At 35.8% G+C, this 13,069-nt stretch overlaps 1 protein-coding gene across 1 annotated transcript; it reads left to right on the top strand.

Annotated features, from left to right (window-relative positions):
• Positions 1 to 11,601: 11,601 nt before the first annotated feature.
• On the top strand, positions 11,602 to 12,610 carry LOC131393482 (olfactory receptor 2T29-like). The gene has a single exon (XM_058524413.1). The coding sequence runs from the start codon at positions 11,602 to 11,604 to the stop codon at positions 12,562 to 12,564; it is 963 nt and encodes a 320-aa protein (XP_058380396.1). The 3' UTR covers positions 12,565 to 12,610.
• Positions 12,611 to 13,069: the final 459 nt, after the last annotated feature.

Below are 13,069 nucleotides of genomic sequence, written 5' to 3'. Positions count from 1 at the left end.
ATGCGATAGTCCATTATCTGATGGCCTCTTATTTCCTTATACTAAGTCAATTCAATCTCTTTCCTCTTCCCCTTCTAAGTCATTCTTGTTACAACTTATTCTATCTTGTGTTGTGGGTCTGTGTTTACAGTGATGAGGTTATATTTATTTTTGGTAATTTCCTACCTTTGATCTTTGATTTTGGTATTTAAGTGGTTGCTAACCTATTTCAGTAAAGATCTACTGTTTTTCTGATGGTGTCTACGTATTTTTCTCCTTGCTCCAAGCTTTTCCCTTTCTCTTCTTTTTTTCAGGCCTGAGGGTCTTCTTGAGTATTTCTTGTAGTGGGAGTCTCGTGGCCATGAACTCCCTTAGCTTTTGTTTATCTGGGAAAGTTACTATTTCTCCATCATATCTGAAGGATATTTTTGCTGGCTAGAGTATTCTTGGCTGAAAGTTTTTGTCTTTCAGTATTTTGAATATATCATTCCAGTCTTTCCTAGCCTGTAAATTTTCTGTTGAGAAATCCGCTGAGAGCCTGATGGGAGTTCCTTTGTATGTTATCTTTTGTTTTTATCTAGCTGTCCTTAATATTGTTTCTTTGTCATTGACTTTAGCCAGCCTTACCACTATATGCTGTGGAGTGGGCCTTTGCATGTTGATGTATTTAGGCGACCTATTGGCATCACTTACCAGTGTTTCCTGCTTCTTCTCCAAATTCGGGAAGTTCTCAGCTATTATTTCCTTGAATAGGTTCTCTATTCCTCTTTCCCTCACTTCTCCCTCAGAAATACCTATAATTCTTATGCTGCATTTCCTAATAGAGTCAGATATTATTCAGAGACTTTCTTCATTTCTTTTTAGTCTTAGTTCTCTCTCCTTCTGCATTTGGAGCATATCTGTATTCCTATCCTCTATAATGCTAATTCTTTCCTCTATATTGTCAGCTCTGTTCTTTAAAGATTCCAGATTCTCCTTTATCTCCTCCATTGCATTCTTCATCTCCATCGGTAGTGATTGGTTTTTCTTTATGATTTCAATCTCTTTTGTGAAGAAACTCCTTATCTCATTGAATTGTTTGTCCATGTAATCTTGTATTTCGTTGAGTTTTTTTATGATAGCTATTTTGAAATCTCTGTCATTTAGGTTATGGATTTCTGTGCCTTCAGGATTGGTTTCTGGGTGCTTTTCATTTTCCTTCTGGTTTGGTGATTTCATGTACCTTTGCATTGTGGTTCCTGTATTCACTTTGTTTTTCCTCATCCTGGAAATATCTGGTTGCAGTTTCCATCTGCCGCCACCATGTGAGGGTTAAGGGCTGTCTAATCTGAGCCCCCTGCACTCCGCCCCAGCTGCTCCCTGTCATTGGCCTGGCCACTCTGTCTGGTCTGGTCAGCTGAGCTGCAGTGTTGGGCATGCAGGGGGGACTCTCTCTTTTTCCCATTGGGTCCCTGGAGTGGGGGACTTCTCTCTCGTCCCTCGTTATCTACTCTCCTGGGGTGCTCAGATGTTGATGGCACCCCTGCAGCGATTCTGAGTCCTCTGTGTGGGAGTTTCCCACTGGCTGAGAGATCTTGAAGAGTTATGGTTTCCACACAGAGGGCCGTCCCTCCCCCCTTTCTGGGAGCTGCGTGGACCGAGATCGCTGATCTGATGGAGAGGGAGAGGATATCTCCTTATCTCTCCCCACTTCCTCCCTGGGCCCCAACACATCCACTCTCAGATGTGCGGCAGTGTGGATCTTTCCCATCTTCCTTTCCGCTGTTTAGGAACCCGTTTTTGGCCCGTGACTGTCCCTTTTGTTGTACCTTATCAGGGGAAGAGTTTACAGGAAAGCTCACTCCACCATGATGCTGACGTCACTCTCTAGAAATTCTTTTCAAGTGCACATGGAACATTCTCCAGGACAGATCACATGTTAGGACACAAAACAAACTCAGTAAATTTAAGAACATTGAAAGCCTATCAAGCATACATTCTGACCACAATGGTATTAAACTAGAAATCAATTACAAAAAGAAAACTGTAAAAATCACAAACAACATGCTAGTAAACAACAAATGGGTCAATGACTAAATCAAAAGAGAAATCAAAAAATACCTTGAGACAAATGAAATTGGAAACACAAATTTCCAAAATCTATAGGATGCAGCAAATCAGTTCTGAGAAGGAAGCTTGTAGTGATACAGACCTATTTCAATAAACAAGAAAAATCTCAAATAATCTAACTTTACACCTAAAGGGATTAGGAAAAAAACAAACAAACAAAGCCCAAATTTAGTAAATGAAAGGAAATAATAAAGATGAGAGATATAATAAAGACTATAGTGGAAATAGATAAAATAGAAACTAATAAAGCTAAATTAAGCTAAAATCTGGTTCTTTGAAGTTCAAAAAATAAAATTTTCAATGGCAAAAAAACAAAAACCAAAAAAGAAAAGATAAATAAAATTAATAAATCTTTATCCAGACTTGTGAAGATAAAAAAGGGAGAGGGCCCAAATAAATAAAATCAAATGTGAAAGAGGAGAGCTTAGAAATGACAGCAGAGAAATAAAAAGGATTGTAAGAGACTACTATAAACAATTGTATGCCAATGAATTGGAATACTTAGAAGAAATGTATAAATTTCTGAAACACACAACCTTCTAAGACTAAATCATGAAGAAATAGAAAATCTGAATAAACTAATTACAAATAATAAAATTAAAACAGTAGTTAGAAAACTTTCCCCCACAAAAAGTCCTGGACCAGACAGCATCACAGGTGAATTCTACCAAATATTTAAAAAGAGTTAATATCTATCCTTTTCAATTTATTCTTTGGAATAAATTGAAGAAGAAAGAACACTTCTTTAAACATTTTATGGGGTCAGCATTACTTTATGCCAAACAAGACAAAGACAGAACAAAAAAAGAAAATTGCAGGCCAATATCCCTGATTGACATAGGTGCAAAAATCCTCAACAAAATATTAGCAAACTGAATTCAACAATATTTTAAGGGGCTCAAATATCATGATCAAATGGGATTTATTCCAGGGATGCAAGGATAATTCAACATATGCAAATCTATCAACATGTTACACCACATTACAAAATGAAGGATAAAAATTATATGGTCATCACAATAGAAGCAGAAAAAGAATTCAACAAAATTCAACATCCACTTATGAAAAACACTCTCAACAAAGTAGCTATGGAAGAAACATACCTCAACATAAGAAAGGCCATATTTGGCAAACCCACAGCTACCATCAAACTCAATTATGAAAAGCTGAAAGCCTTTTCTCTGAGATCAGGAACAAGACATGGATGCCCACTCTTACCACTTCTATTTAACATGGTCTTGGAAGTCCTATCACAGCAATAAGGCAAGGAAAAGAAATAGAATGCATCCAGATTGAAAAATAAGAAGTAAAACTGTCACTATTTGCTGATGACATGATACTATATTTAGAAAACATTAAAGATTCCACCAAAAAACTGTTAGAACTAATAAACAAATTCAGTAAATTTGCAGCATACAATATTAATATACAGGAATTAGTTGTGTTCCTATACACTGATAAAGAGCTAACAACAACAAAAAAGAAGTTAAGAAAACAATCTCATTTACAATTGCTTAAAAAAATATCTGGCAATAAATTTAACCAAGGAATTAAAAGACCTGTATTCTGAAATCTATAAGACATCTATGAAAGAAATTAAAGATGACACAAACAAATTACAGATATCCTGTGCTAAAAAACTGGAAGATTTAGTATTGTTAAAATGTCCACGCTACCCAAACAATCTACAGATGCAATGCAATCTCCATCAAAATAGCAATGGCATTTTTCACAAAACTAGAATAAAGAACCCTAGAATTTGTGTGGAATGGCAAAAGACCCCAAAGAGTAAACAATCTTGAGAAAGAAGAACAAAGCTGGAGGTATCATGGTCTGTGATTTCAAACTATACTACAAAGCTATAGTAATCAAAACAGCATGGTACCAGCGTAAAAATAGTCACATAGATCAGTGGAACACAATAAAGAACCCAGAAATAAGCCCATGCTATGACGTTAATTAATCTATGACAAAGGAGGCAAAAACATACAACGAGGAAAAGACAGTCTCTTCAATAAATGATGTTGGGAAAACTGAATAGCTGCATGCAAAAAAAATAAAACTGGACCACTATCTTACATCATATACAAAAATAAATTCAAAATAGATTAAAGATGTGAATGTAAGACCTGAAACCATATAACTCCTGGAAGAAAACATAGGCAATCATCTCTTTGACATGACTCCCAGTAATATTTTTTGGACTGATATCCTCAGGAGATGGAATCAAAAACAAAAATAAACAAGTAGGAATACATCAAACTAAAAAAGTTTTTCACAATGAAGGAAACCATAAACAAAATGAAAAGGCAACCTACTGAATGGGAGAAGATATTTGCAAATCATACATCTGATAAGGAGTTCATATGAAAAATCTATAAATAACTTACACATCTTAATATCAAAAAAAAACCCAATTAAAAAGTGGGCAGAAGACTTCAATATACATTTTTCCAAAGAAGACATACAGATGGCCAAAAGACATGTGAAAAGATGCTCAACATCAGTAATCATGAGGGAAATGCAAATCAAAATCAAATGGGATATCACTTTACATCTGTCAGAATGGTTATTATCAAAAAGACAAAAAAATAGCAAGTTTTGACGAGGATGTGTAGAAATGAGAACCCTCATACACTGTTAGTGGAAATGCAAATTGGTGCAGTCAGCATGGAAAACACTATGGAGGATCCTCAGATAATTAAAAATAGAAAAACCATATATATATATATATATTCATATATATATATTCACACACACACACATATATACACAATGGAATATTACTCATAAAAAAGAATAAAATCTTGCCATTTGTGCCAACATGAATGAACTTGAAGTGTATTATGGTAAATGAAATGTCAGACAGAGAAAGATACATACCATACAATTTAACATATATATGGAATCTATAAAACAAAACAAATGAACAAACAAAACAAAACAGAAACAGACTCATAGATAAAGGAAACACAAAGGTAGTTACCAGAGGGAGGAGGGCTTAGGAAGCAGGCAAAATAGGTGATGGCAATTATGAAATACAAACCTCCACTTATAAAATAAATAATCTATGGAGATACAATGTACAGTATAAGAAATAAAGTCAATAATATTGTAATAACTTTGTATGGTGACAGATGGTAACTGGATTTTTCAGGGTAATCATTTCATGCTGTATATAAATATTGAGTCACTATGGTGTACACATGAAATATTAGGATATTATGTGTTATTTGTATTTCAATAAAAAAAGAGATAGGGAATATAAGGTAGTACCAAACAGAAGTTACAGAGTTGAAGAACACAATAACTGAACTGGAAAATACACTAGAGGGGTTATAAGAGCAGACTAAATAAAGCAGATGAAAGAATCACTGATCTGCAGGGCAGGGCAGTGAAATTTCCCAAAACAGAGAAGCAATAAGAATTTAAAAAATATAAAGATACCTATGAAACAATATCAAGTGGAATAACATTTGAATTATAGGGGTCCTAGAAGGAGAAGAGGGAGAGACAGGGGCAGAGATGTATTTGAAGAAATAATGGTGGAAAACTTCTGTAACCTGGAGAAAGAAACAGACATCTAGATCCAGAAAGGTCAGAGTTCTAAACAAGATGACCCCAAAAAGAGTGACATGAAGACAATTACAATTAAAATGTCAAAAGTTAAAGAGAGAGAATTTTAAAAGTAGCAAGAGAAAAACAAATTGTTCCTTATAAGGCAACCCATATAAGACAATCAGAAGATTTCTCAGCAGAAACTTTGCAGGCCAGAAGATAGTAGCATGATATATTTAAGGTGCTAAAAGGAAAAAAAAAACCTTCCAACCAAGAATATTCTACCTGTCAATGTTATCATTCAGAATGGCAGAAGGGATGAAGAGTTTTGCAGACAACCATGAACTAAAAGAGTTCATTATCAGTAAACAGGTCCTAGAAGATATGTTAAAGGTACTTCTTTAAGATGAAAAGAAAGGGCATGAATTAGTAATAAGAAAACATATGAAAGTAAACATCTCACTGGTAAAAGTAAATATATAATAAAGAAGTGGATTAATAACTTATAAAGCTAATATTGATACCGAGCAAGGGCTTGATCTACTCACTGCAGGATAAAAGACCAAGCAGGTAACAGTAGAGAAAGAAGTTTAATAAGCGATAAGCTAGCATATCAGAAGATGGTGGACTATCGTCCTGATAAAGCCCATCTTAAAGGGACTTGATTTGGAAATGGATTATATAAGGCAAATGAGATTGTGGAGGGGGCTCAGAAATGTCAGATGACCAATGACCACAGAACGTTGGGCACTTCTCCATAGCAGTTCTGCTGAATGCAACATTCCCGAGGAATCTAAGAAAATCTCAGTTACTTCTTTATCTGGGAGAGGAGGAATAGTTTGGGCAGAGGACATAAATTTTCTGCTAACAAGTTATTCTTTCTACTTGTCACAGATTACTTTACCTACATGCAGTTCTAAGCATTTTTCCAAAGCACATTGTGAGAATAAGATGGGGAAGGGAGCATGTGGCCTTGGGGGCTGAAGTTCTAAGAGTCCTCTGTGCAGGGGTGACTGTCTTTCATATTTCTTATGATGGGTGAAGCTTACAATTGGTTATTTTAGTTTCTCGATGCTCCTGTATGATGCTTAGTCAGGCGGAGGGCTGTCAGCAAGTTACTCTCTGATCAGTGGTCCTCCTGCTGTTCCTCAAGGCAAGCTCAGAAACTTCAGTTACTTTGTTTCCCACGTTAACCTTGTGAGTACAGGCACAGTTTCACCTTAATCCAGGGAAACTTTAACTCCTTCATCCTCAGTTTCACTATGAAGGTTAAAAGACAAAAGTAGTAATAATAACTATAACTAAAATAATTAGTTAAGGGATACAGAAAATAACAAGACATAAAATGTGATATGAAAAAAAATAAACCATGGGCTGGAAAGTAAAATGCAGAGATTTAGAATTCATTCAAACATAACTTGCTATCAACTCAAAATAGACATATATATATGTTTATTGCAGCATTACGATATGGAAACAACTTGTGTCCATCAGTTGATGAATGGATAAAGAAATGTGGTATGTATATAGAGTGAAATATTACTCACCCGTAAAAATAATGAAATCTTGTCATTTTTTACAATGGATGGACTTTCAGGGTATTATGCTAAATGAAATGAGTCAGGTATAGAAAGGCAAATAACATATAATGTCACTTCTATGTAGAATCTAAGAAACAAAATGAAACCTGTAGATACATAAAATATATTGGTTGTTGCCAGAGAAGAGATGGGTGAGAAGGCCAGCAAAATGAGTGAAAGAAATCAAGAGGTACAAATTCCAACTATAAGATAAATTTCATGGGAATGTAATGCACAGCAACAGGAATATAGTCAATAATACACTTAGCATAATACACTCTAGGTCCACCCATGTTGCTGCAAATTGCAAGATTTCATTATTTTTTATGGTGGCGTAATATTCCATTGTATATAAATATATACCACATCTTCTTTATCCATTCATTCATCAATGGACACTTAGACTGTTTCCATATCTAAGCGAAATAAGTCAGAGAAAGGCAACTATTGTATAATTTCACTTCTTTGTAGAATCTAAAAAACAAAGCAAATTAACAAACAAAACAAAACAGAAGCAGACTCATAGATACAGAGGACAAACTCGTGGTTGCCAGACGGGAGGAGGATAGGAGAATGGGCACAATAGCTTAAGGAGATTAAGAGGTACAAATTTCCAATTATAAAAAAATAAGTCACAGGGACATAATGTACAGCATAGGGAATATAGTCAGTAATATTGTAATAATTTTGTAGGGTGACAGATAATAACTAGACTTATTGTGATGATCATTTCTTAATGTTTACAAATGTTAAATCACTATGTTGTACACCTGAAACTAATATGGCATGTCAACTATTCTTCAACAGAAAATAAAAAAATAAAAAGGCACAAAAAGAAAACCAGAAAAATGCAATCGAGACATCTACCAGCTTCTTTAGCTTTATTAATTTCATGCTGCAAAGCCTCAAGGGGATTTATCAGCAGAAAAAATAATCCACTCCTCTAATGGGCATAGTAAAACTAGTGGTGATGTCACTGCCCTAATTCTCTTTATACATTTAACCAGGCCACATTTCATTTGCCCATCTAGATGAGGCTCACAGAATCTTCTGATGGTGGGTTCAACCAGACAGGTATACAGAACTGCAGCAGCAAAAGGGTAATTATTGTTCTTGATCTGTTCTGCTTCTGACCTTTCTATTACTTCTTGACACAATTTCCTCAACTTTTTCCCTGTTATCCATTTTTAGTGAGAAAAGTAGATGCCCTTTTCCCTCTGAAACTTTTTATAAAACACTTATTTCCTCAATCATATTAGGAAATGGGTTTTCAATTTCCAATTATTGGTGGAAGAAAGATAATATATATTCTTCCTACATTATTGGATGATATTTTTCCCGAGTGTAAAATTTCACAGAGGAAGAGTGGTTGATTTTAATTTGGGAAGGATTAATTCTGGTAGTCAAAACACTGAAACAGATGTCTCAACTATATTTGTGTTTTCCTTTTGAAACTAACAATCAGCTGCCTAAAACCCAAACTGCAGACTGTAGAGGGAGGAGTGTATCCCCAAGATATCTGAGGAAGAGTTACAGGCTGTGGGTCCCACTCCTGGGCTGAGATAGTGTTGTCCTCAGCTTAGTTGTGAGATGTTAGGCAAATGGCGCAGGAACCTTAATTTTTTAATCCATAAAAGCAGGAAATAAGATGAATAAGTACAGCATAGGATCTTGAGGAAGATAAAATATGGCAAAGCAACAGAACAATTGCGAGGATGGTCTCAGCTTCAAATAAAAATTCAATATTATTCTGCCACCACTATTAATAATTCCCCAAGTTAAATATGCACTAAGCTGTTTACATTAAACTCAGGCAACTGGAAAGAGAAGAATTAGAACGAATAGGGAGGCAAGTTGCCTTGTGTGGTATACATAGCATTTCCTTGTCTATCTGGTGTACCAGGTGGGCTCTTTGGTGTGGCTTGATCATAGTCATCTCCATCTACCAAAGCGTTTCAGATACTTACCCAGTGCCACACAAACACTCTTCTGTTCTCCCTCTATTCACTCCACAAACGGCTTTGCAGTATACACACGTGCTAGTCATTGTAATGGTCCTTGCTTCACTTTGACCACACATATAGACTCGGTTAGCAGACCAGTTTCACAGTTTATTGGACTGTTTTTAAATTTTGCACAATGCATTCCAGCTTCTCTCTGCCAGTGAGAGTGAGATTTCAGAGAAAGATTTTTTGCATTGTGTCCCATACTTGTTGGATATTTATACTAAGGCATCAAATCTATTTGCAGATTTGTCTACTGCTTCGGCACTTCAAAATTCAGGACTGTTAATAAATTAACACTGTAATTTAAAAAATATTGCAAGAGTATAAACTGTATTTGAAACTTAGAAATTCTTCCTGAAATATCTCTGCATCATAACCACTTTTAAACTCTTTCCAGAAAAAGGAGCCAATATTTTCTTCTTCTTGATAAGGGCTTTTGAATTTTAACATCTAATACGTCAGAAAATGAAAAGTGACAAAAGTTTAATCTCTGTAAGATAAAATGTAGACAAAGCTGTTACTGCTTGACTTCAGAAAGGCCAGATGTATTTTGTGTATATTGCTCTTTTTTATTACTTTGTAGCTGCTTTAAAACTCTAAGTAACATTTATATAATATTTGTCCATGAATAGACTGACTGTGACCTCCCTAAGAGTAATCAAGTTTAATTTTTTCTTGATTTGTCTTCAGTGTCTAACACAGACACAGCCAGTGAGAAGCAAGATGGTGGAGGAAACAGTGGATTGGAGCCAGAGACTTCTCATTGTTCAATTTCCCTCTCCGCATCTCAGTTTCCATGAGAAATTAATTGCTATGTACATTAAAGCAGATGATGTTTGGGAAAACAAAACAACTAAAGCCTTGTCTGGTAAATGGCAGTGACCATGTAAACCCAAGTTCCTCTCTCTGACATTTAGAACTTTAGGAGATCAATTTCAACTTGGAGAAGCATGTACTCCAAGCATGACTGAAACAAGATGAGATTCTCCATAGAGCTCTGAACCAGGGTTAAAATAAAATATATATATAATATTCATTTATATATTTATTTAAATTCCACATATATTCATATAAAATAAGTGTGTATTAAAATACATAAACATACACACAAGCATATACAAGTTGTTTGGAACTAAGTAAAAATTCTTAAATGTATGAATAGACACTGAAACTGAAAAACTGAAGTAATGTATCTCATAAGACGATAATAGTAACGGTCACTTCTCACATAGGTCATGCACAATAATTAGCGTAGATATTAACTCTTTAAACTAAAATATATGTGCTTATTCATCAGTAACTGGTAATATTCTAAACATTTTCATTATTTTACTTCAATCCTCACCACACCTAAGGTCAAAAATTAGGTTTATCCTTTGTTTTATTTAGAGTAGACAGAAAAATGGTGGGCAGAGATAAAGTTGGGTTTATGGTTGCAGTTTGGCTGAGATTCTAAGCTCTTCACCTCATGCCCCATAGGTGTCTAAGGGGTCAGTCGTGCATGAGAAACCTGACCTGCTTCTGGGGGTGCATTGCTCACTCTACAGGGCAGCCTGATCCTATGGGCACGGGGAGTTCAAATATTTGGTACAGATTTTCCTCAAATTATGTTTCCGTTACTTTCTTACAGAGCATACACCTCCAAGATTGTTTTTGTGTGTGTGAGAAAGATTAGCCCTGAGACAACATCCGATGTCAATCCTCCTCCTTTTGCTGAGGAAGATCGGTCCTGGGCCAACATCCATGCCCATCTTCCTCTATTTTATATGGGGTGATGCCACAGCATGGCTTGACAAGTGGTGCACTGGTGGCGCCCGGGATCTGAACCCTTGAACCCTGGGCTGCTGAAGTGGAGCACGCGCACTCAACCGCTATGCCACCAGGCTGGCCCCAAGATTGTTTTTTAATATTCTAGTTGGATACTCAATACAGAGAGATCAAATTAATTTAGGATTGTATAACAAAAATTCTAGAAATAGAATTTTGATTTCTCTTATTTAAATGATTTACTTTTTATGGTTGCTTCAGTCAGCAACTCTGCAAATTTCCAACATATGTTGATGGATGACACTATTCGTTGTTAGGAAATGTCATGACCTGAGTTGTGGCAACTTCAATATAAGTTACCAATTCTTTTGACTCACAGTTGTGAATTCTTAGCTTTCCGGTAAATTAATGAATCATAAGAATTAATAATCTCCAAATTTATAAGCCATGGGTCTGCCTCTGGTTAGTTAGCATAATAAGTGGGTATACATAAACATTAACACAAACTCTCAGTAAACATTTATTATATCATTTCAGACAGTTGTATTCCATGAGTGATTCATTTACTCCAAATCTCTCATTGGTCATCTAGGTGAAATCTCATGGACAACACAACCTGGGTGGCCAATGACACTGGACAGTCAGATTTCATCCTTTTGGGAATCTTCGGTCAATCCAAGCACCCAACTCTTCTTTGGGTGGTCATTTTTGTGCTTCTCCTGACAGCCTTGTCTGGAAACACCATCCTGATCTTTCTGATATACTCTGATGCCCACCTCCACACCCCCATGTACTTTTTCATCAGTCAGTTGTCTCTCATGGACATGATGTACATTTCTGTCACTGTGCCCAAGATGCTTATGGATCAGGTCATAGGTGTGAATAATATCTCAGCCCCCAAATGTGGGATGCAAATGTTCCTCTATGTGACGCTAGGAGGTTCAGAATGTTTCCTTCTAGCTGCCATGGCCTATGATCGTTATGTAGCCATTTGCTACCCTTTTCATTATCCTATCCTCATGAACCATAAGGTATGCATCCTTCTAGCATTTGGCTGCTGGTTTCTGGGATCTTTGGATGGCTTCATGCTCACATCTGTCACTATGACTTTAGCCTTCTGTAAATCCCAAGAGATCCATCATTTCTTTTGTGAAGTCCCTGCTGTAATGAAGCTCTCCTGCTCAGACACTTCCCTCTATGAGACACTCATATACTTGTGCTGTGTCCTTATGCTTCTCATTCCTCTGACAGTCATTTCAAGCTCTTATTTTTTCATCCTGCTCACTATCTACAGGATGAACTCAGCGAAGGGCCGAAAGAAGGCCTTAACCACTTGTACCTCCCATATGACTGTGGTCATCCTCTTTTATGGGGCTGGCATTTACAACTATATGCTTCCCAGCTCCTACCATACCCCTGAGAAGGACATGATGGCATCTGTCTTTTATACCATTCTCACTCCTGTGCTAAACCCTTTAATCTATAGTCTCAGAAATAAAGATGTCACAGGGGCTGTAAAAAAAATGTTGAATGTGGGAACTGTTCTTCAAGAAGCTATAAAATAGAAAATTTTGATAATAATGTGCTTTTCTTTCTCTTTACACATAAGAAGTTTAGAAACATATGCCAATGATATTTCTTAAACCCTCATACCATGGTGTCTCGTATCATATTCATACCTCTTTTAGGAATTGCTTCAATGTATTATAAATATCTTTGATTCTATACTCCTTCTCCATTCAAAATGTATTATACTATTGTATTGTTTTGATGTAACACTTACTGAAGTTGATAACTGCACTCTTATTTTATGGAATAGTCACATTTTGTAAAATACATAATAAAATTTTTAGAGGATAAAAGTCATGAGGAGATAGAAAATTGTCTCAAATGAGAGAGAGACTGACAGAGAAGTGGTAAAGAATATTGAGTACAAAGTAAACAATAAATAAGTCTGGGTGAAGGATAAATGGGTGTCCTTTGTGCCATTTTTATTCATGCTACTTTTCTGCAAATTTGAAATTAACTTCAAACACAAAGTTAAAATATCAGACTCTCACACCTACACAC

The sequence above is a fragment of the Diceros bicornis genome, chromosome 3 (genome assembly GCF_020826845.1).
Source record: "Diceros bicornis minor isolate mBicDic1 chromosome 3, mDicBic1.mat.cur, whole genome shotgun sequence".
NCBI lineage: Eukaryota > Metazoa > Chordata > Mammalia > Perissodactyla > Rhinocerotidae > Diceros > Diceros bicornis.
The sequence above is the reverse complement of the archived record's forward strand: the minus strand, read 5'-3'. Positions and strand labels throughout refer to the sequence as shown.

Bases quoted from the DNA above. Each gene is read 5' to 3' on its own strand.
- LOC131393482 (XM_058524413.1), top strand. From the start codon at position 11,602: ATGGACAACACAACCTGGGTGGCCAATGACACTGGACAGTCAGATTTC.